General features: G+C 43.3%; 3 protein-coding genes across 8 annotated transcripts in view; 1 reads left to right on the forward strand and 2 right to left on the reverse strand.

The window, feature by feature from the left end:
- Positions 1–11,155, reverse strand: part of RSPRY1 (ring finger and SPRY domain containing 1) — a 34,069-nt gene extending 22,914 nt beyond the window's left edge. The window contains exon 1 of one of the 5 annotated variants that reach the window (XM_042480832.1): positions 9,714–11,155. The gene's annotated coding sequence lies outside the window, so the exon portion shown is untranslated. Of the gene's footprint in view, positions 1–524; positions 1,303–3,492; positions 3,685–5,122; positions 5,241–6,061; positions 8,154–9,713 lie in introns of those variants that run through there. The other 4 variants (XM_042480835.1, XM_042480833.1, XM_042480830.1 and 1 more) reach the window with 4 other exon arrangements.
- PSME3IP1 (proteasome activator subunit 3 interacting protein 1) lies at positions 5,191–11,514 on the forward strand. 2 transcript variants are annotated; one of them, XM_042480836.1, is made up of 6 exons: positions 5,191–5,324; positions 6,093–6,191; positions 6,708–6,829; positions 8,150–8,283; positions 8,744–8,811; positions 11,152–11,514. In XM_042480836.1, the coding sequence occupies exons 1-6, from the start codon at positions 5,195–5,197 to the stop codon at positions 11,373–11,375; spliced, it is 777 nt and encodes a 258-aa protein (XP_042336770.1). In that variant the 5' UTR covers positions 5,191–5,194; the 3' UTR covers positions 11,376–11,514. The 2 variants fall into 2 exon arrangements, with proteins under 2 accessions (XP_042336770.1, XP_042336771.1); XM_042480837.1 differs by having other exon boundaries at positions 11,155–11,514.
- Positions 11,515–14,705: 3,191 nt separating this feature from the next.
- Positions 14,706–21,608, reverse strand: part of CPNE2 (copine 2) — a 38,841-nt gene continuing 31,938 nt past the window's right edge. The window contains exons 11-16 of the mRNA XM_042437384.1: positions 20,426–20,559; positions 18,855–18,909; positions 17,708–17,759; positions 16,874–17,007; positions 16,050–16,286; positions 14,706–15,302 (exon numbers count right to left, since the gene is read on the reverse strand). Of these exons, the coding sequence (XP_042293318.1) occupies positions 15,195–15,302; positions 16,050–16,286; positions 16,874–17,007; positions 17,708–17,759; positions 18,855–18,909; positions 20,426–20,559 (720 nt within the window). The 3' untranslated portion in view covers positions 14,706–15,194. The remainder of the gene's footprint in view (positions 15,303–16,049; positions 16,287–16,873; positions 17,008–17,707; positions 17,760–18,854; positions 18,910–20,425; positions 20,560–21,608) is intronic.

Genomic DNA, 21,608 nt, shown 5'->3' on the forward strand with positions numbered 1-21,608 from the left:
AATATCGAACCTGTCTGGAAACTGTTTCAGCCCAGTTGCCTCCTTAATATTTATAGCAAAGGAATCAATGATTCACAGCTTCAGACATTTTTGTTACACTCAACCATAGCCACTCCATCATGGAAAAAAATACTAATCTGCCTGCTCTGAATTCTCGCCAAGGAGCTGAAGTTGAATGCAAGGATGATTTTAGTCACCGAGCCACTTCTCTTTTTAGTTTCCAGTTTTAGCTGAACAATGTGCCAACTTGCCAGCAGGTGAAACCTACGACTTTCAAAGAATCAAGTCTTGGAAGATATTACAGAGATGTTTGCATGACAGTAAACCATCCTTGATGCTGGCGGGCAATTTGAGCTCTCCGAAACCTCAAGACGACACATACAAGTTAAGTATTACTTAAAAGAAAGGAGGTGAAATCATGGGTCACGCTCCCCTAGAAACTGCCTGCCTCTTCACAAGACAAAACAGGAATTGCAGTGTGGCAAAGAGGCTTGTCTTTCTGACATTCCCTGCCTTTTACCTACTTTAGATTACAAGCCCCATACAGAGTTTCTTCTACATAATCTTATCTCCAGAAAAAGGTTTCATTCATTCAGGCTCTCTCTCCGATCGGACGTCATTCCCAAGCTGCGTTTCAGTTTCACCTCCGTTCCTTGGAACCTCTTACTCATCGGAAATATGCCTTCCACTCCCACAGCCTCATCTGAGCACTTTCCTCTCTGGGGATGCCTCATCTTCGAGGCACGCATTCTCAAGTTTATCAACATAAGCCCTGGCCATGCCTTCCGCGGGATCATCAAAGAGGGTCAGGAGGACTGTTAAAAGCCGTGGGCTCTCCCAGAAGGAAAACAATGCCCAAAGAGCACAACGCGGCCTCCGCCACAGGTCCTTGTCGCTTTGCTGCCACCAGGACGAGAGAAGAGAGAAAGCGAGTTAAGGGTCTTGTTCTACAGAGGAGGAATGAACGAGGCAGGGATGAAATTACCATATATACTCGACCATAAGTCGGCTTCATGTATAAGTCGAGGGCCAAAACTATGGATCTTGACATGACCAGTGGATAAGTCGAGGGTAAAACCTAGAGGCACGCAACAAAGGATCTAAAGGGTGAAACAAAGGAGAACGAAGCCAAAAAACTTCCAGCAGGCATGTTTGTGCTTTTTACTAAAGGCTAGACGGATGAGTAAATAGAGTGGGGTTAAATTAGAGTACAGTACTTGCATTGACTCATGGATAAGTTGACTCTGGGTTTTTTGGGGTCAATTTTCTGACTACAGTTTCTAGACTGATACATGAGTATATACAGGGCCTGAACAGACAGGCCAAAATAAAGCTGCTTCGGGTCACTTTGGAGGTATGCTATCTAAATGATGCATGCATCCTATGAGTCTGGAAGCCATGCCAAAACCACACTACAATCCTAAGGACCGGAGTGCAGCATCTGGCCTCTTAAGACGTGTGTGTGTCATATGAACAGCATACCTCCAAAGTGACCCGAAGCAGCTTTATTTTGGCCTGTCTGTTTGGGCCCACAGTAACAGGAGAAAAGATGCTGCAATCATTAACAACCTAAATGTTAATGCCTAATAATAACAATAACCTAATAATAACCACACAGGTATTGCAGTGCTTCTCGGGGGAGTAGTTATCAGAGGTTTTCAGGGCCCAGCATTAAAGCTGTAAAAAGGGATTTACAGGTACAGCTTTCCTTCCTTCCTTCCTTGAAAGTCGCAAGGGATAGCAACCCATGGCTCCAGGACTAACAATGACACAAGGACTTCGAATAGCTCTGAAAGCACTGATACACAGCTCCTACACAAATAGCGTTTGTTATTACTATCAACAGTATTGTTATTATCAATATGATTATATATGGACGTTCGTGCATATTATATACAATTTATTTGTATACGCACATAGCTACTTAAAACCCATATCTCACTAGTTAATACTGATATGGTTATAAATGTACACACATACCCAGCATACACTGACCTGCCCAAACCCCTCTATAAAGTATGCCCATAATCCACAGACAGGCATAGGCCACACACACACAAGCTAGACTGAAATGTATATATCGAAAGCAAAATGCACATATCATGTATATATGATAGCCTTTTGGCTGAAGAGTGGGGTATAAATACTATTATAAATAAAATGCATATATAGGTTTCATATATATATATATATATATATATATATACAGTATATATATATATGAACACACATACCTCTACCCCAAAACAAACGCACACATACTCAACACCCCACTATAAAACACACCTATCATCCACATAGGTGCATACACTACAGGTATAAAAGCTGAAATACAACTTAAACACACAACGTAAACACACACAAACACATACATAAAGCAAAATGTACATATATGCACAAGCATAGGTATCATACACATACACACACCTCTACGCAAAACCAATACACACACATGCCCAACGCTCCTCTATAAAATACACCGAGCCACAGATGTCCACACTCTACACACACATAAAACCTATATGTGTGTGTGTGTGTGTATATATATTACAATATATGTGTATACACACACACGATCCAAAAGTATATACGCATAGCCAACATACACTTAGCTATCAGCCCCTCTATAAAGTACACCCAAAATCCACAGATGTCCCCATGCTTCACACATAAGCTATAGACACCACTTACATTTACAGGGTGTATCAAAAGCAAAATTCATATATATATATATATATATATATAGGGATACACGCCCCATCATCCCCAGACTTATAATAATAATAATATTGGTTGTTGTTGTTGTTATTATTATTATTATTAAAAGATGCCCATCATCCACAGACATGCTTCGCACAGGCTATACACACCACACACACACATATATATGCAAAATACATATATAGGTTTTATATACACACCCTGCTATCCCATAACAAATAGGCACACACCCATCATCCACACATATTCACATGCTACACACACACACAAAAGATATATATATATATACACACACACACATAGAGAGAAGCAAAATAGATATATAGCTTCCATACAGATCCCACACACATTCTCTTACCCCAAAACAAATACAACCACCCCCATCATCCACACCCCTCTATGAAAGACTCCCATCATCCACAGACATCCACAGCTACACACCATATATATATACACACATATTATAAGCTAAATACATATATAGCTTCCATATAAACCCCTCCACACTTTCCTACCCCAAGACAAATACAGACACACCCATCATCCACACCCCACTATAAGAGTCCCATCATCCACAGCCACACACAGCCCACATATATATATATATATACACACACACACACACACACATATATCTTTCATATTCAGCCCTCCCACGCCCTCCTTCCCCAACACAACCACACCCATCATCCACAGACCCCTCCATGAAAGAGTCCCATCATCCACATCCGAGCCTCTCTGAGGCTGCAGAGCCCCTTCCCTGAGACTCACCGCGGGCGGCGCTTCCTCGATTCCCCTCAGAGCCAGGGGCCTGCCTTCGCCGTGGTCCTTCGGGGTCCTTCTCCGTGGGCCGGGCTCCATTCCCTTCCCTTCAGCGGCGGAAAGGCGGGCGAGGCGGAGGCAGGGCCCCTGGCGGCGCCTCCTCGCGAGAGGCGGCTCCGCCCACCTCCAGCTCCGCTATTAGGCCGCACCCGGCCACCGTCGCCACGGGCAACTAGCCACGCCCACATAGTGACCCCGCCCACACCCCATTCTCAACAATACAGTAAAGGCTTTACATGCCCCTCCGGCCACGCCCCTTTCCTCCCATCCTTGACCAATCCCCTTCGGGATCTTTTTCAGCCAATCCCTTGGCTTCTTCTTTCTCTCTCTCTCTATTTTCTCCGGTTGGGGTTTGTAACCGAAGATTTGACTGGATTATAAAAAGGGGGCGGGTCGGGAAAAAGAGAAACCGGGCTCTGATTGGTCGGTTTGGGGAAGGATAGGAAGTGGCCCTGGCGAGGAGGACTGTGATTGGTGGGAGGGCGGTAGGAGGCGGGGAAAGGCCTGGCTGAGGGAGAGTCCATGGCGGAAAGGTGGGTGCTGCGGTTTAAGGGAGACTTTGGGGGCATTTAGGAAGGGATGCGATAATAGTAATAAGAACAACAGTACATAAGAATTAATGCTATCCTGAGGGGGAAATGTGTGTGTGTCTGTATGTATATATATATATATATATTGCACACACACACACACACATATATTATATAATATGTTATACATATTATATATATATATATATATATATTATTTATATATATTTATATATATATATAATATCATCTCAAGAAGAAAAAGGATAATAATAATAATAATAATATCGTGTGTCGTCTTAAAGAAGAAGAGTATAATAATATATCTTAAGAAAAAGAATGCAAATAATATATAATATTATACTATAATATAATAAATAATATATTGTCTCAGGAAGAAATAACAATAGCAATATTAATAATATGCCCCCTTAAGAGGGTTATGAGAATATATCATCTCAGGAAGAAAAATGTAATAATAGATTATTTTATAATAAATAATAATAATAATTAATATAGCATGCCCTCTTAAGAAGAATAGTATAATATATTATATAATGAATATTATAATACATCGTCTCAGGAAGAAAAAATATAATAATAATATCAATAATAATAATAATATATTATTATTAATTTACAATAATAAAAATAAATATAGTACACCCTCTTAAGAAGAAAATAATAATAATAATAATAATAATAATAATAATAATAATAATAATAATAATAATAAATCATCTTAAGAATTTTAATGAGGAGGATGAAAAGATTAACTATTGAGGTATTCCAAGCAATAGATTATATATATATATATATACACACACACAGTAGTCTGTTTCCTGTGGCCTAGTATGGAACGGAATAGGCCTAAATAGGAATACAAACCAATATCTGGCTGCGTATTACATAACCTGTTTGGCTCTAAGTACAACCTTAACCTTCCTTCTTCCCTTCCTGGGTTAGATGTTGCAGCCCAGATCTTCAGGGGTCCTTCTCCAGCTGTTAGAGTACAACCCAAACTGTCCAGTTTTACAATGTGTGCAAACCTTTTGTGTGCAGAGAGTAGGAATGGCCCAGACTCTAACCCTTTCCCTTTGCGCACAGGCTACTACTCCAACATGGATGGAGGAGAAGGTAGTGCTGAGCTAGTGATCAACAAGAGGTTCGTGTCGGAGGCGGAGCTCGAAGAGCGACGCAAGCGGAGACAGGAGGAATGGGAGAAGGTTCGGAAACCCGAAGACCCAGAAGGTATGTGATGGTCATGGGATTCCAGAAAAGAGACACTCGGAGGACTTTGTAGCATTGCTGTACTTTCATGCAAGATACTGCCCTGGAAGAAAACTAGAACGAATAGGGCAGCAGGCAGAGTGTTGGTTAATTCAAAGGAATAGTTGGGTACCTTGTTGTAATAGTAAACAACTTAGTAATAGTTGAGAGCCAGTGTGGTGTAGTGGTTTGGGTGCTGGACGTTGACTCTGGGGAACAGGGTTTGAATCCCTGCTCAGCCGTGGAAGCCCATTGGATGACATGAAGTCGAAGGCTTTCATGGCTGGCATCCATGTTTTTTGTGGGATTTTCGGGCCACGTTCTAGAAGAGTTTATTCCTGACGTTTTGCCAGGAAGCTGCCAATCACAGATGCTGGCAAAACATCAGCAATAAACTCTTCTAGAACATGGCCTCATAGCTCAAAAAAACTCACTGGATGACCTTGGGTGAGTGACACTCTCTCAGCTTCAGAGGAAAGCCATGGCAAACCCCCTCCGAACAAATCTTTCTAGGAAAACCCTGTGATAGAGGTCATTTATCCCTAATGTCTGCCAGTGCAGAAATGCATAGATAAAGCATCCATGTCGGGTCTAACCTCCATTTGACAACCTCCATTCTCCCAGGTAGTCTTTTCCACTGTGGAATGGCTTGCACCATCAGCATGCTTTTCCTTATGTTTAATTAGGATCGCCTAATTAATTTGTTTCAAAATGGTTACCTGTAAAATGTGTTTCTTCTCCATCTCCCAGAATGTCCCGAGGAAGTGTATGACCCCCGATCGCTCTATGAAAGACTCCAAGAGCAGAAAGACAAGAAGCAGCAGGAATTTGAAGAACAGTTCAAGTTTAGTAAGTGTTAGGAGGAAGCACCTCTGTGGATCCTGCCATAGAGAGATTCAGCACTCCATGTTTCTAGTCCCATTACATCTCTCAGATTCCTGTAGAGTTTTACTTTAAACCTTGCTATGGGATGTTTGACTCACACCCCACATGGGACCTGCACGCCCATTTTTAATATGTTTTCCCTTTGTGAGTCTTTTGCTCCCCAAAACAGTCACACATCCCCACTGCAGTAATGAAATGGATTCTGAGTAGGCCATATAGGTAGTGTATTTTTCTGCACATTCTCACATGCACCAATTTTTGTTTAAATTGGGAGTGATGGGGCAGGGCTTTAGAGGTTGTAAAAGTATGGCCCAGGACCCATATTTGACCTACAGGCCTCGCTTTCCCTAGCTGCTTAAAGCACAATGAGAACCATCAAATCCAGAATGGGACCATGCGGTAATGGAGGACCAAGATAGCAGTGGCTCCCTAGTCAAAGATTTGTCATAGTAACCATGGCTGTTCTCCTGTCATCTTCAGAAAACATGGTCAGAGGCCTAGACGAAGACGAGACCAAGTTCCTCGATGAGGTTTCACGGCAGCAAACGCTGATAGAAAAGCAGCGTCGAGAGGAAGACCTAAAAGAGCTCAGCGAGTACAGAATATCCTTGTCGTTGATGCTTCTTGTTCTTGTTCTGGCTTGAGAGCTAAAAAGGGGTAGGTGAACTTTTCAGCTCTGAAAAGGGGTGATTGTGAACTGAAGACCAAGGGTTTGCTCAGTTCCCTCTTTTCCATGGAGAACCAGGACACCAGTAGATGTCTTGAGCTCATTGGCGCACCGTTTTTCCTTAGCGGGAAGTGCTTGGTTTTTAAAGACAGATTTGTTTCTGGTTTTTTAAGACCCATTCCTCCCTCCTTTGAATTTGAGTATTGCCTGATTAAGTGTAGCAGAAAATCTCTCCCCTTTGCCCTTTCTTTTTGTCTGAGGCAAATGTACGGGTCCTAGATGCTGCCTAGGAGCAATTATGTGATCACTTGAAATGGATGGCAAGAAGGGAGCCCCTGCTTGCATTCAGAGGCAGGCTTGGTGCAGATAGTCACAAAATGGCTCCATCTCCATATGTTTACTGGTCTTCTGTGCCTGTTTTTACTTACACTTGATGTATCAAGGATGACAGCTGGGATTTATATTTAGTTCCTGCTTAGGGGTTTGCTTTGGGGAGCATGAGGGCAACAGGACTGCTGTGCTCATTCAGTCATCCAAGTCCAGCAGTGCCTTGCTGGAGGGCAGCTGGGTTCCTCAATGTTGCCTTTGTGTCTGGCGGAGGAATGTGTTTATCCTGGCATTTGCCTGGCATGGGTCCTTGGTTGCGTGTGAAGCCTGCCCAAACAAGAATTTTCCAGCACAGAAAGGGACACTGGATGTGAAAAACAAAGGTGTGAGCAGCAGCTGACTTGCATGATATGGGATGGAGCTGCAGTGCATCTAGCAGTGGGTTGCCTGTGAGTTATTGGACACTTGCTTTATGGCCTCAGTTGTAGCAGGTAGACATGCTGTAATAACTCTCCAGTTGTCCATTTAGAAGATTAGGTTTGAGGGGTTATTTTGAATTTTCCAAATGACTTTTCCTCATTCATAACTCTCCACAAGGTGGCATCAGGGAGTTATCTTAAATGTGGTGGAGAGCATTCCAGTCAAATAAGGGCCAGAGTGCAGGCAATAGTAAATGTATGTTTGCATTTAGTCTGTGAGGTTTTACAAACAAAAGAGCATTAGTTGACAGAAATTGATAAATATTGGGTTCACAGAGAACATGGAGAGGTTATTTAACCTTTTGGTATTCTGCTTTGATCTTCAGGAAAGTCCCTATCCAAAGCTAATATTTGCATTGGGAAGAAATTCCCCCAAGGTCTAAGGTCTAAATACCCTTCCACTCCAATTCCCTCCTCAAGTGCCTTTTGATCCTTAACCTTGAATTCACAGTACTTTGGCCAAAGTGGGGGTCAGTGCTGACCTGAAGAAGGAGGCGGAGAAGAAGCTGTCAGTGAAATCCGTAGAAGGCAAGAGCAAGTTCTCTCAGGCAAAGCTATTGGCAGGAGCTGTGAAACATAGAAGGTAGGCTTTGCATGAAGTTGTGCATGGAACTATCTGAAAGCAAAGGTGTCACTCTCTCAGCCACTCATGCAAGAAGTTTTGGTTTTTGGAATATTTTGGATTTCAGAATTTTGAATAGGGGAGACTCAGCCTGTAGTGTTAGTTCTTTTGGAAGCCACAAAGCCAGTTGTTCTAGCCAAAATCCATTATTTGGTGGGGAACTGGGCACAGCAAAGACCAGCCCCAACTCTGAATTGGCGAGATGGGCTAGAATATCCCTCCATGATCATGCTGGAGACTTCCCACAGCCTCTGAAGTTCAGTGATAGGGTCCAGGAAAGCATAACTTTTGTTTGGAGAACAAATGCAGTGCATCCCCCCTCCTTGTACTGAGGATGCATGGAGGCATGGTCAGTGAAACTTCTCACATGTGTTGACACTTCAAAATTCAAAGCTCTTTTTGTTGTTGCATTGCTTTGCAGTTCCGATGGTGCCAACAGTGTGAAGAGACTGAAGCTTGACCCAGATCCTGACCATGACAAGGCTCCAGGTATGTGTGTTCATCAGACAGGAAATCATGTCGTTCAATGGCTTTTCAGGGGGCTGTGCACTGGTGACATTGTCCTTGCAAACATCTCACTGGTTGTTTGTAAGGAGGGGAGTCATAGAGTCGGAAGGACTTAGGCCATCGAATGCAACTCCCCGCTCAGTGCAGGAACTCCAACTAGAGCATCCCCAGCAGGTAGTTGCCCAGCCTATTTCAAGAAAGCTGTTGTTTTATGGTTGGATGGAGCAGGGTGTTCATGTAGGATGTGCCTTGAGTCCTGTTTACTGGTTAGAGAGGGCAAAGATGATGCCATATGTTTCCTCTCTGGCTTATGTTCACATGAAATGGTCGATTCTGGCTTAGCATTTATAAGGAAACATCTTTAGACATGGGGAAATTGCTCGTTTGTTGTTCAGACCAGATGGAATGACTTCAATAAACAGAACTTCACAAGGAGGAAAAAAAACTTAGAGCTGTGTCCAAACCAAGTCATCTGTTCTGTTGTGTCCCTAACAAATCAAAGTCTGAAGCCAAGGTTTGAACTGAGATTACTATTCTTGTCTTGTTGACAGAGTTTCTTGCTTTGGCACTTCAAGACTAGCAGGCCAGAAGCTTTAGCATAAAATAAGGCATAAAAGAATCCAATAGCACCTTTGAGACTAACTGGGAAGAATTAATTAAAATCATGAAAGCTTAGAAGAATTTTCTTCTGAGTTAATCTCTGAGATGCTACTGGATTCCTTTTGGGTTTTTCCCCCTCAAATGCTAAAACAGACTTAAAAGGGCTGTCCCTTTGAAAGCCAGCTGTTTGACAGACTTGTAACAGACTTGGAAGGTTTGTGGCCAGTTTGCATCTTTCTGAAGCTCAAAACACTCTGAACCCACAATATACTGTGCTTAAATACCTGTGGTTTGAAGATCAAGTGCCAGCTTGCAGATTGTGAATGATGGGTCAGAATCCTCCAGGTGTCTCCATTTCTGTTTTGCTCCAGGAAACCTCTGTTTGTTTCCTCAGTGCAGCATATCTAGAGAGGCTCAGAAACAAAGAATCTGGGCATCCCTCTCATGCTTCTTCCTAAGGTTGACATGCTAGAGGAAGCTGAGAGCACAGAGACAAGAAAGGCGAGCAAGGTTGAGATGCATCCTTCATAGCTACTGTCCCTGAGCCAAGCATTTGCTTTTCACTTACCCAAGAAGTTGTGTAACTGCAGTCGGAGGCACATCCTGGCTCTCCATCTGTTCAGCAAACTTGCAAAGTTCTAATTAGCTGTGGAAGGCTTAGCTGTCCTCAGTCCCTTGTAGCTACGCCTGGCCATTTTGCCAGTGCTCTATGAGGTTTCCCAGGCTTCCCATGGAGCACAGGTGTTAGAATCTCCTCCCACTCTCCACAAGCCACATGTGGCCTTCAAGCCATTGTTTATGGCCTGTAAGCCTGGGAAAAACAATCATCCTGAAATGGTGAAGCCTCACTACTGGAACCTTTTCAGGGATAGCAATTTTAGGATGAGGACTAGGGCCATGCATTAAGGTGGGTCGGTGTCCTACCTCTTTCTCAAGAGTGCAACTGAGAGGGTATTTTTGGTTGTTTTGGGGATTTTTTGGTGGGGAAAATATGGAGAAACCACATTTTAAACTTGGTGGTCCACAGAGGACATCATCTTCTTAGTGATATACAAAAGATATATGCTTACGTATTCCATAGCTTCTGGGGGAAGGAATTCCAGAGCCTAGGGGCATCCACCAACAAGGCCCTGTGTCCTGTGTTCCCATCAAATGTAGGTGTGAACGTGGTGGGACAGAAAGAACAATCATTCCAGAAGTTTTCAAAACACAGGCAGGTTCATATGGGAAAGCATGGTCCTTCAGGTAGCCTGTAACTCAGCTGCTTTTATAGACCATTACCAGCATTTTAAGGTAAGCCGGTGTGGCATGGCGGCTTGAGTGTTGAGCTATGACTCTGGAGACCAGGGCTCATTTCCCAGCTTGGCCATGAAACCTACTGGGTGATTTGGGCAAGTCGCATGCTCTCAGCCTCAGGGGAAGGCAATGGCAAACCACCTCTGAATGAATTTTTCCAGGAAAGCCCCATGATAGGGTCACCGTAAGTCGGAAAGTACTTGAAGGCACACAGCGATGACAACAAACCAGCACTTTCATTCTGCCCAATAGAGTTGTTGTGACAAGGGAGTTGTGTGCTCCTTGTAGCCAATTAATGATCTGCTGCAGGTCTTTGGGCCGGCTGCACACTGTTCCCGGCTCCGATGTGACAGAAACCAGAAGCATGCCTTGCAACTTTTCTTCTTGTCTTTCCTTGGTAACCTGCTTTTCTTTCTCCTTGCAAAGAAGCTCCGTCTTGCATTCCTCTGGGCAGCAGCAGCTCCATGAGTGTCTCCGCCCTCCACTGCCCCTCGGCGGCCGTCTGCATTGGGATCCTGCCCGGCCTGGGAGCCTACTCTGGAAGCAGTGACTCCGAGTCCAGCTCAGACAGCGAAGGCACCATCAACTCCACTGGCAAGATCGTCTCCTCTGTCTTTCGCGGCAGCAATTTCTTCGACAACCCGCTGTAGGATTCATCTCAATCCCTTAGGTGCTTGGGTGGGACTTGTTAAAACAAATGCTTTCTTTGTCATCCAGTCATCTTCCAAGCATACTACTTTTCTCCTGTCTGTTCTTCCTCCCAATACCAAAATAATGTACTGAAGCTGTTTTTGTGGATGTGTCTCTCTCTTCTCCCTTCCCCCAAAACTGTCTTTGGGTTTGGGAGGGAGTATAGATGGGGCAACAGGGGATTTTGTTCAGCGAATTTTCATCCAGTGGAGGATGTAGAGGCAATAAGGCTTTGAGTCCTTGCAGTTCAAGGGTAAGGATGGGTAGATAGGTGTAATCTTGTTCTTTTTTTAAGTGCGAACAAAAAGATGATGTTGGTGGGGGTGTTTGCAAGTTGGCTTTGCAAAGAAATATTAAGGAGGTAGGATGTCTGGCAGCGTCTGGCAGGCACTGCCATGTGGGCTGGCTCTCTTGTAGTTTTTAAATCTTGTTTTAATGTATCCTTGAAAAGCAGCAGGGAGAGAGCAAAACCAAGCAGATGGTGAGCTGTGCATACTGCCAAGAGAACTGTTAGCAAAAGTTTTAGGGTGGCGTCTGATTAAAGAAACTCTTAATCTTTTTTTATATATGTATATATAAAGAAAGCTTGGATCTTGCCATTCACAATTGTCCCTTCAGTCTTCCTGCTGTACTTAATTGGCTTCTCATTGACTGAGGTTCCTTGCTGCTCTGTATTTCTGAACTGGCCCAATTGCGTCTGCAGCGCTCTGAGGAATTATGAGCTTCCTTCAGAGGTTATTAGGGACTTCTTGGTACAATCAGTCCTCTTGGTTGCCATGCAGCTTTCTAAAAATGAATTGGTTATGCGTGCTTTCAGAGTGGCTGAACATGGTAAGGCTGACTACCTACAAGTATAAGGGACTATTTACAAGAGAGTGGATTATCCTTATGTCTTCTACAAACCTGGGATGAAACTGGTCATGCTGTTGGACAGGAACACAACATTCATTGTCTAAGTTTACTGTAGTTACTGGGTTTATTTAAGCAAAAGTTAAATGTTAATGCTTACAAAGATTAATACCATGAAAACTGACATATTTCCCCCCTCAAAGACTAATGATTAAACATGTTAATGATGGACAGGCATTCCTGAAGAACCATCTGTTTATCATGACCAATTTGTTGGTTTCTTTCTTAGGGCACACATTCAGTTTACCCATGTTACCTGCTGGTTCCTGAAAGGAAAATGTACTATTGATTGTTTGCTCAACACTTTTATCTGCCTCTAGCCTTGCTGATTGAATCTTTACTGCCTTTCCTCTTCCTAGAAAGAGATAAAGAACCTTAAAAGTTTCCTTCATAGCTCTGTCTCTCTAGTTCTGTGTTATTGGCAAATAGATGGGAAAGCCTTTCTGGCCCAATTGCCTCAGAGCAACTGGGTTTTAAAAGCACACTAGAAAAAGAAAGAAAGACATGTTCTGATTGATGCACTGGAAGGTGAGACATTGCTCAATTAGCTGGAGTGTCAATTAAAAACTAATGAAGTGTGAGCAGAAGATGAATGGGGAAGCTTCCTGAAAATAGAGACAAGCTTCACAGCTCCATTGAGGAAGCATGCTAATCAGATGCAGTGTGGCAGAGCAAAGGGTAGGAAGAAAGAGAAGAGAGATATCTGTTTAAGATCAGTCACTCAAGCAAGCTCAAAAGAGATTTCTGCTACAGATGGAGGCTGCTGTCTTCCTAATCCCTCCCCTAAAATATACTGTGAGGGAGGCAGGTAGCATGCTTCCTTTTTAGCCTCTTTGTGGACCAAGGTGATTAGAGCTTGGGGAAAAATTTGGGAGGGGAGACTACAACTTCCAGAATATTTCAGCCATTGGTTGGAAGAGTGAACATGATAGCTGGGGAGTTCTGAGAATTGTTGTTGTTGTTAGCTGCCCTTGAGTCGGTTCCGACTCATGGCAACCCTTTTGATGAGACCTCTTCAAGAATCCCTATCCTCCACTGCAGTCTTGCCCAGATGCTGCAATAAGCCCTTGCCCATAATAACCCCCCTGATCAAGTCTATCCATCTAGTTTGTGGTTTTCCTCTCTTTCTTCTACCCTCTACCTTTCCTAACATTATTGTTTTTTCTAGTGATTCGTACCTTCTCATGATGTGGCCAAAGTACGACACTCTCAACTTGATCATCTTTGCTTCCAAAGAGCCCTGGTCTGATCTGTTCAAGAACCCATTTGTTGATCTTCTTGGCTGTCCATGGGATCATCCTAAGTCCTTTTCTCCAGCCCCACATTTCAAAGGAGTTGGTTTTCTTTCTGTCTGTTTCCTTCACTGTCCTGCTCTCATTCCAACTTTAATGCTCCGTCGTATGTCTTTGCTCTTGAATCTCTTTTCCAGTTCTTTCATAGCTCCCCTTCCCATTCCAAACCTTCTTTTTATTTCTTGGCTGCAGTCCCCATTTTGGTCAATGTTTGATCCTATATATGGGAATTCTTTATTTCAATTTCCTTGTTATCTAGATGGAATTTCTTCTGTGGTCCTTATTTTTGTTTTCTTTATGTTCAGCATCAGACCTGCCTTTGCACTTTCATCTTTGACCCTCCTTATTAACTCTTCCAATTCCTGAATGTCTTATGCTAATATTATGGTATCATTGTCTGCATCTTTTAGGTTGTTAATGTTGCTTCCTCCTATCTTCACTCCTCCTTTTTCTGATTCTAATCCTGCTTTTCTTAGGATGTTTTCAGCATATACATTAAGCAAGCAGGGTGACCCCTTTGCCTATTGGGAACCACTCTGTTCCCCCGAATTCTGTTCCGACGGTGGCCTCTTGTCCTTGGTACAGATTCCTCATCAGGACTATCAGATATAGTGGCATCCCCATGTCTTTGAGTGCCTTGCATAGCTTTTTGAGATCTATACAATCAAATGCCTTGCTTCAGTGCTGATTCTTTAGTGCGCTCCATTAGCCGCCACATGTTTGCGTGTTTCTGAGAATAGTTGACTCAAAAAAGTAACTTTTACAAATGGGATAGAGGGCAAGGAGTTGTTGTGCTGGGGGCAGTCACAGTATGCCATGTCAATTTTTCTGTCCACTCATTCAGAGTTTTGTTATTTTGTCACACCTGTGGTTCCTAGCCATCCAACTGCTTTTAAACAATCCCTCCATTTTCAAAATTAGGGGAGACTTTGACCATTGCAGCTCAGAAGGAAACTTATGGGTGGGAAGTCTCTGGCAGGACTTGATCCTTTTAAGACAGAAGTGTCGAAAATGTATTTCTTGACCGTTCCGCTTAGTGCCTAGACTTTGACCGCGAGAGCTCAGGAGAGACCACATGAGGGTTCTGCAAAGAGTCCAAGTTTGTTTATTAACCTGAGTATAACAAATAGAACATGTACACAGTATAAAAACGGAGAGAGAGAGCGCACATGAGAGGTACGAGTACGACACATCCATGAACTTGTCCACGTTTCTTTGGGCACTGAGATAGCGAGAATTTCACGGCTTGTAAAAATGTTTCGTTCCACACAGAAAAAACTCTTACAAAGTACATTCAAATACTTAAAAGTTGGTACTTGCCGTAACAGAAGGGGAAACATCCTGTATTGACAAAAGGTGGGGTGTTTGTTTTGTTTGGCCCAGGAATTTTGAGCACAGGTCCAGATGCTGCTGCTTCTTGTGTTGCATGTTGAACTTTCAGGGAGATCTGAGTTTGGCTTGTTTTTAAATTAACTCGGTGAAAGAAAAAGTACGGATTGTCTGAAACCACATGAGACATGCAGCTTGGCACTGACAAGTTTTGGGGGGACATGCAGGCAAAGAGTGACAGATCTGGCCTTACGCTGGTTCTGAATTGATGGGGGGCAAGTTCTGTTGCTTGAAATACTGGACCACTTGCTGTGGGAGCTCCGCCAAGACGGCTTTGGCCAGGGTCTCCTTCGGCGCCTGAAACACAAGAATGGCACCATGGGTCCCATGTGAACATTTGGCATTGCTCTAACAGTGCGCCACAAGGTATTTTATAAACCAGCCATTGCAAAAGCTGAAGCAGCAGATGGGGATCTTCATCCAACCTAACGTGCATCCATACTGTAGAAATAATGCAGTTTGATACCACTTTAAGTGTTGTAGCTCCATCCTATGAAATCCTGCCATCTGTGGTTCTACAAAGGCCTTCTCTGCTAAAAAGTGCTGGTGCATCACCAAACTACAAATGCCAGAATTCTGTAGGATGGGAGACCTAGCAGTTAAAGGGATGTAAAACTGCATCTTTCTACAGTGTAGATACAAACTTAGAGCTTTCCAGCCTAGTGATTTCACCCATCCAGCTGCAAGTTGAATGGCAGCCGATATACTGAAATGATATATGAGTCTTATGTAGGAAAGCTGCAGGCACCTGCAATGGAGCTACAGTCCTTTTCTTGAGGGCCACTCTTGGAGCTAAAATATTTTGAAATTGCTCATCACTACCACCTTTGAGGAGCAATATATTTTCCATTTTTTAAAATTTGGGTCCTCTGCATGGGACCATACTCCCCCCACCGCACCCCAATTTGGAACTCAGATATCTTTGTAGAGGGAAAAAACCAAGGAAGGCACTGAGTAGCTGAGTCCAGCCTCATTTCTTGCAGACTAGGTGTATCTCTCCCCTGCCACCCCTCTCTGATCCTTGGCGCAACCTTGCGTACTCACACTGCGAAATTCACGGAATGGCACAAACTGGACGATGTCGCGCACCGCCTCCTCTCCCGTGTAGGACCGAAGCATCCGGTTGTCTGCGTCCAGAAACTCCATGGCCGCAAAGTCCGCATTTCCTACCCCTACAATGATGATGGACATGGGCAACTTGGAGGCCTGGACAACAGCGTGCCTCGTCTCGTCCATGTCACTGATGACGCCATCCGTGATGATCAAGAGGATGAAGTATTGCTGGGGGGAAAAGGAGCGCAAAGGAAGGAATGGTCAGACCCTTGAAAAGGCTGTGGTGGTTTTTGAGCACCAGACTAGATTTTATGGGTGCTCAAGCTGTGGAATATTTCTGGCCATGGCATTGGACATGTATGGGGACATGTTGAGATGGTAGAGGTGCAACCTGGGGCATCCTAGTGTGGTGTAATGGTTTTCACTGTTGGATTGGGACTCTGGGAGACCTAGTTTGGTAAGGACAGTCTCCATTAATCCTCTGCCATCCCACTTTTTCAGCTTCATTTAAATTGTCCCAGTTTCCTCTTTCCACTTTCCCTCTCTGTCCTCAGCTTACTTCAGCGGCTGCAAACTGAATTCAACATGGAAAAGTAGTTTGCATTCAGGTAAGTCAGCATGTAGGAGAGGAGAGCGCAGATATTGCCCTTCCCAGTCAACTCAGGCAAAAACAAACCGCTGCAACTTTGTGTGTGTTCTTCCTTATAACTTTTTCCATCTTGACCACACTCTGACGTTGCTTGGCCACACACATCCCAGTTTTCATCTATGAAATGTTGGAAGTATGTGAAAGACAAGAATGTGCAGGAACTTACGGTTGCCGATTGTTGTTGTGTTGCCTGGGCTGCAAACCGAGCCACGTGATTTATGATGGGGGAGAAGTTGGTCGGTCCATAGAAGCGTATGTGAGGCAGGCAGCTGGAGTAGGCTTGGACAATGCCTTCTACACCTTTAAAGAGGCAGAAGAGGACACAAAGCTAAGGTTTGAGGGCTCTCTCTTGGTGCCAAAACCCAGGCGAGCTCCATTTTCTATCCCATGGTGACCTCCGTTCTCGAGCTACAACAAACTACAGTTTCCAGAATCCCATAGCATTGAACTGTGGCAGTTAAAGTTGTGTCAAACTGGATTATTTCTGCAGTGTGGATGTGGCCTAAGACTTCCCACATATTCTGTAGTTGCTGTCTTACCTGATGACCCTATTATCCCTCTGAATTATTAATATTATTATCCTTATTTTATCTAAGTACAGCCAGCCCTCCATATTCATGAATTCTTTATCCACAGATTCAAGCATCCATGGCTTGAAAATATTAAAAAAATGTATAAATCCCCAAACGCAACCTTGATTTTACCATTTTATATAAGAGGCACATTGCATTTAATGGGATTTGGGCATCCATGGATTTTGGTATCCTCAAACCAAAATGCAGCGGATACCAAGGGCCTACTGTATATTCACTAATAACAATTTACATCCCTTTTATTAACCAATCTGCAAACAGGGATGAAGATTTAAGAAGGAAGGAAAGGAAAAGATCATTGTCTAGCAATTAACCCTATCACATTAATAGGGTTTTGTGTCTTTTTCAATGTGTGGAATTCTTGAGGATGCCCTTGGAAGCTCTCTGAATGAACACATATCACTTACCAAGGCAAAAAGGGTTGGTGGGGTTGAAATTAATGGCAAACTCATGAGAAACCTAGAAGGGAGAAATTAAAAAGGGGATTAAAATGGGCTTTTTTAAAAACAGCTCAAGAAATATGACAAGGCACTGAATTTTCAAGGTATGTTCTTACAGTGTTTTCTTAATGCCCCGTTCCAAGGGCCAAAGGTAAAGTTACTATGTACTTAGGTAACCTCACTTTTCAGCCCAAAAGGTTACTCTTCAGCAGCTTATAAAGATTAGCCATAAAAATGTCCATGGCACACTGATGCACATCACGCTGTTGGATACACATCTTCAAAGTTAACAGGGTTTCTTAGTGCCTCTGCTATTTAGCTAAGTATACATAAAACCGTGTTAAGTAAAAGTGCCAACTTTAATTTTGTAATAGTTTAATCACTTTTGAACGTATATGTTTGGTGAATTTTTAACTGTGCTATTTTGAAAACCTGTCATAAGCCACTTTGGGTCCCAAGCTGGAAAAAAAAAGCAGGATTATTATTATTATTATTATTACTCAGTGCCTCCCAAGAAGGCTCTTTGCTGTTCTTGCTGCTGAGCGCTTAGCTTTTCAAGACGTTCCCTGACATTTCCAACAGGACTCCTTGTGCGCCAAATATCTTATTCACATCATCTCTTTGCAAAAGCATTTTGCGGCACCATGGCAACAGGAGAGCATCGGAAGAACAAAGCAAATGATTTATCCTTCTCTTATCTTTAACCATCATCCCTGTTTCTATTTCTGGTCCTTGCGGCACAATGGCTGCATTTGGGCCTTGTTCTGGGCGGTCCATTGGAATCAATGCGGATGGCCCTCGGCCGGGTTTTGGTTGGGGCAAAAATTAAGAAGATGCTCTTGAAGAAAAAGGTGGAGGCATATAAATCTGGCACCTTGCCTGATAAAGAAGCATCAGTGGAACTTCGAAAGCTTGCAACAAGTATATTGTGCATTTCAGTTGGCCAATAAAGGTATCACTGTTTGGTGAGGTTTTGTTATGATTTGCTATATGGCCAACGCAGGCACCCCTGCATGTTTTTTGGATGAAAAAGGAGTTGCCCAATGCTCCATTCTAGCAAAGGTAATGCGCACTGTAAGCATGAAAAAGTATGCAGCGACAGAACTATATTTACCTTCCAGTCAGGTGGCAACTGGGCCCCAAAACCCAAAGCAGGAAACATTTTATCTCTACAGTGAAAAAGAAAAGAATGAGAAAGTAAAGGAGAAAATGAATATGAATTTAGCCAGGGCTGGACATCCTTTAAAAATAAATTCGTAAAAGGTTTACTGACATATGCATGTGTAAGTCACGCTATGCAAATGGGGTAAATTATTTATTATGGTGCCACAAATGTATTCCGTAATAGTGGAAGAAGTGGAGGTACATCTACAGTAACACCCACAGTTACACTGTAGATGCTCACTGTGGCTGTGAATTGCACATCACTGTTGCACATTGCAGTTGCAAACTGCATAATGGCACAATTGACCTGTGTTGCAGAATATCACTGGTCTGGAAGAGTGTTGCATAGAGGTACCTCTGCATATTTACACAGGTTGAGTATCTCTTATTTGGAAATCCAAAATCCCAAAGTCCAAAGCCACCACAGATTGCCCAGATCAATAGCTGAGAGAGTGCCTCTGAACCCAGAGCTCCATTTAAGTTACCCCAGCTAGTGGCTTCATAGATCCATTCTTTATGGGGTGAAACAGATGGGCCAAAGAAAGCGGCTTCCAGATGCTTTGAAGGCAAGGTGTTTAGATGACGCACACCTCAAAAGTGGCTGGAAACCAGGCCGAAGCCATGCTCCAGGGCTAAAAACCGGAGCAAAAAGAAGCTGGGTAGTCAGACTCAATGTGCATCTTCGCCGCTGCCCTGATGCAAGTGCAGGGCTGCGGCAAAGCAAAGAAATGAAAATGTAACAACTCCAATGGATGTAATTGCAACATACCACATATATTCAACTATAAGTCAACCTCATATATAAATCAAGGGCAGGCTTTGGGGCCAAAATGATGGATTTTGATATGACCCATGGATAAGTCGAGGGTAAAACCTAGGGGCATGTAACGAAGGATGCAAAGGACAAAGCAAAGAAAAACAATGCCAAAGAACTTACACAATTCCAGCAGACATAACTATTTGTACTCAGTCTTAAGGCTGGATGGATGAGAGAATAGAAAGGGGTTCTTGCCTTTCACCGTGTGTGTGTGTGTGTGTGTGTGTGTGTATGAGAGTTAAAATACAGTACTTACATTGATCCATGGATAAGTAAACTCAGGTTTTTTGGCTCAATTTTTTAACCTAAATTTCTAAACCTATACATAAGTATATATAGTACACAAACAAGACAGTCTAACAAGGGGTGAAAGGGGTGAAGCAAGCATGTATGGGGCCCCCCTATAATTGTGTTTTGCCAATGTATCACTCGCACACCAATGCACCGATGCCCTGTACCGGTGGAGCATCGCACTTGCAACTGTGTGGCCGACATGCAAATGGATGGCATCTGGATGGATGCGGGAAGTATTTGGAAGTTGCAGGTGGTGTGTTTGTGCAATGGTGCACATGTACGCTTTTGACTCATTTTTGGAAAAAGCAGGATCAGGCTGCTTTTTCCTGCCTGCCTGTTCCACTCCCATGATAAATTTGGCATCTATTGCTATCCTCAGAGCCGATCCCCACCTTGGAAGGCTGACTTACGTGTCGTAGTCTTGGATGATCTGCCCCACGGCCCAAATGGCTGAAAGGTATTCGTTGGTTCCCATCGGGTTGATATAGTGCAAAGAGGTGGGGTCCCTGGGGTTCCCGTTGGAGGCTGTGAAGTCAATCCCAACCTGCAAAGGAAAGATTACAACTGCCCTTATAAACCATTGCTTTTGTAAAGAGGGTGACTGGACATCCTAATGTTGCAAAATGTTGCTTTTCAACACAAGGGTTGCACAGGACAATCGATCCCCATGTGCGTATTTACATTTGACTATTAGTCCTTGCCGGACACAATACTAGGAAAAACCCACAAGTTTCTTAGTAGAGGATCCCAGCGATCGGTGCTCATTCATTTGGCTGCCAAATTAGCTATTTCCTTTTTCTTTTTGCACCTAGCCAACCTTTACGCCAAATCCGTAACGCACATGTACTCATTCCTGTTTCTATGGCAACTTTATTCCTCCTTTCCTCTTTATCGCTCTTTAGACCTAAGCAACAAATACAAAATTTAAGTCCTGTATTTCGGTGCTTAGAGACAGAGCTCTGCAAAAGTTGAGGGCACTTGCAGGCAGGATTAAAATATGGCTGGATTTGGACGGCTGCGGACCCTCCTGGAATACGGATCCCACAAATGCGCCCGGTGCAAAAGGAAAGCAAGGTCTCTTTTTTTGTGCATGTGCAAGCCATGCGTCAGCAGGCATCCGAGAGGAATTATCAGGAAAGGCTTAATCCAGATCGCCCCGGCAGAATGAATGCAAAGCCACCTCCAGGCATCAGAGAGACTCAGCTGTGGAACAAACGGAGCTCTGATCTTTTCCGTGGGGCAGAAAGCAGGCAATAATCGGAAACATCCAAAGCTATCTCAAGGCAACAGAAGTTATTTTTAGAGGAGTTAACCAGCTCCCAAAAACAAAACAACTTAAATTAAGGGACAGGGGATGCATCTGTATTGCAGAATTAATGCAGTTTTGACACCCCTTTAACTCCTTGTTATGGAATCTTAGGATCTATAGTTTGGTGTGGCACCAGAGAAAGCTAAAATTTCTTCCAAAACTACAAATGATAGCATCACCTTAATGTTGCTATAAATCAGAAATGCCTTGAAGGCACAAAATGACAAGAAGCAACTTTGGGAATAACTGGGACAAAGCCATTTGTAGCAGGTTTCCCATTTTGT

This window comes from Sceloporus undulatus, chromosome 8 (assembly GCF_019175285.1).
Source record: "Sceloporus undulatus isolate JIND9_A2432 ecotype Alabama chromosome 8, SceUnd_v1.1, whole genome shotgun sequence".
Classification (NCBI taxonomy): Eukaryota; Metazoa; Chordata; class Lepidosauria; order Squamata; family Phrynosomatidae; genus Sceloporus; species Sceloporus undulatus.

Excerpts from the sequence above, each read along its gene's own strand:
- PSME3IP1 (XM_042480836.1), top strand. The coding sequence starts at position 5,195 with ATGGATGGAGGAGAAGGTAGTGCTGAGCTAGTGATCAACAAGAGGTTC. Across the intron at positions 5,325-6,092 it reads GAAACCCGAAGACCCAGAAG|AATGTCCCGAGGAAGTGTAT; the intron begins GTATGTGATGGT and ends TCCATCTCCCAG. Across the intron at positions 8,284-8,743 it reads GGAGCTGTGAAACATAGAAG|TTCCGATGGTGCCAACAGTG; the intron begins GTAGGCTTTGCA and ends ATTGCTTTGCAG.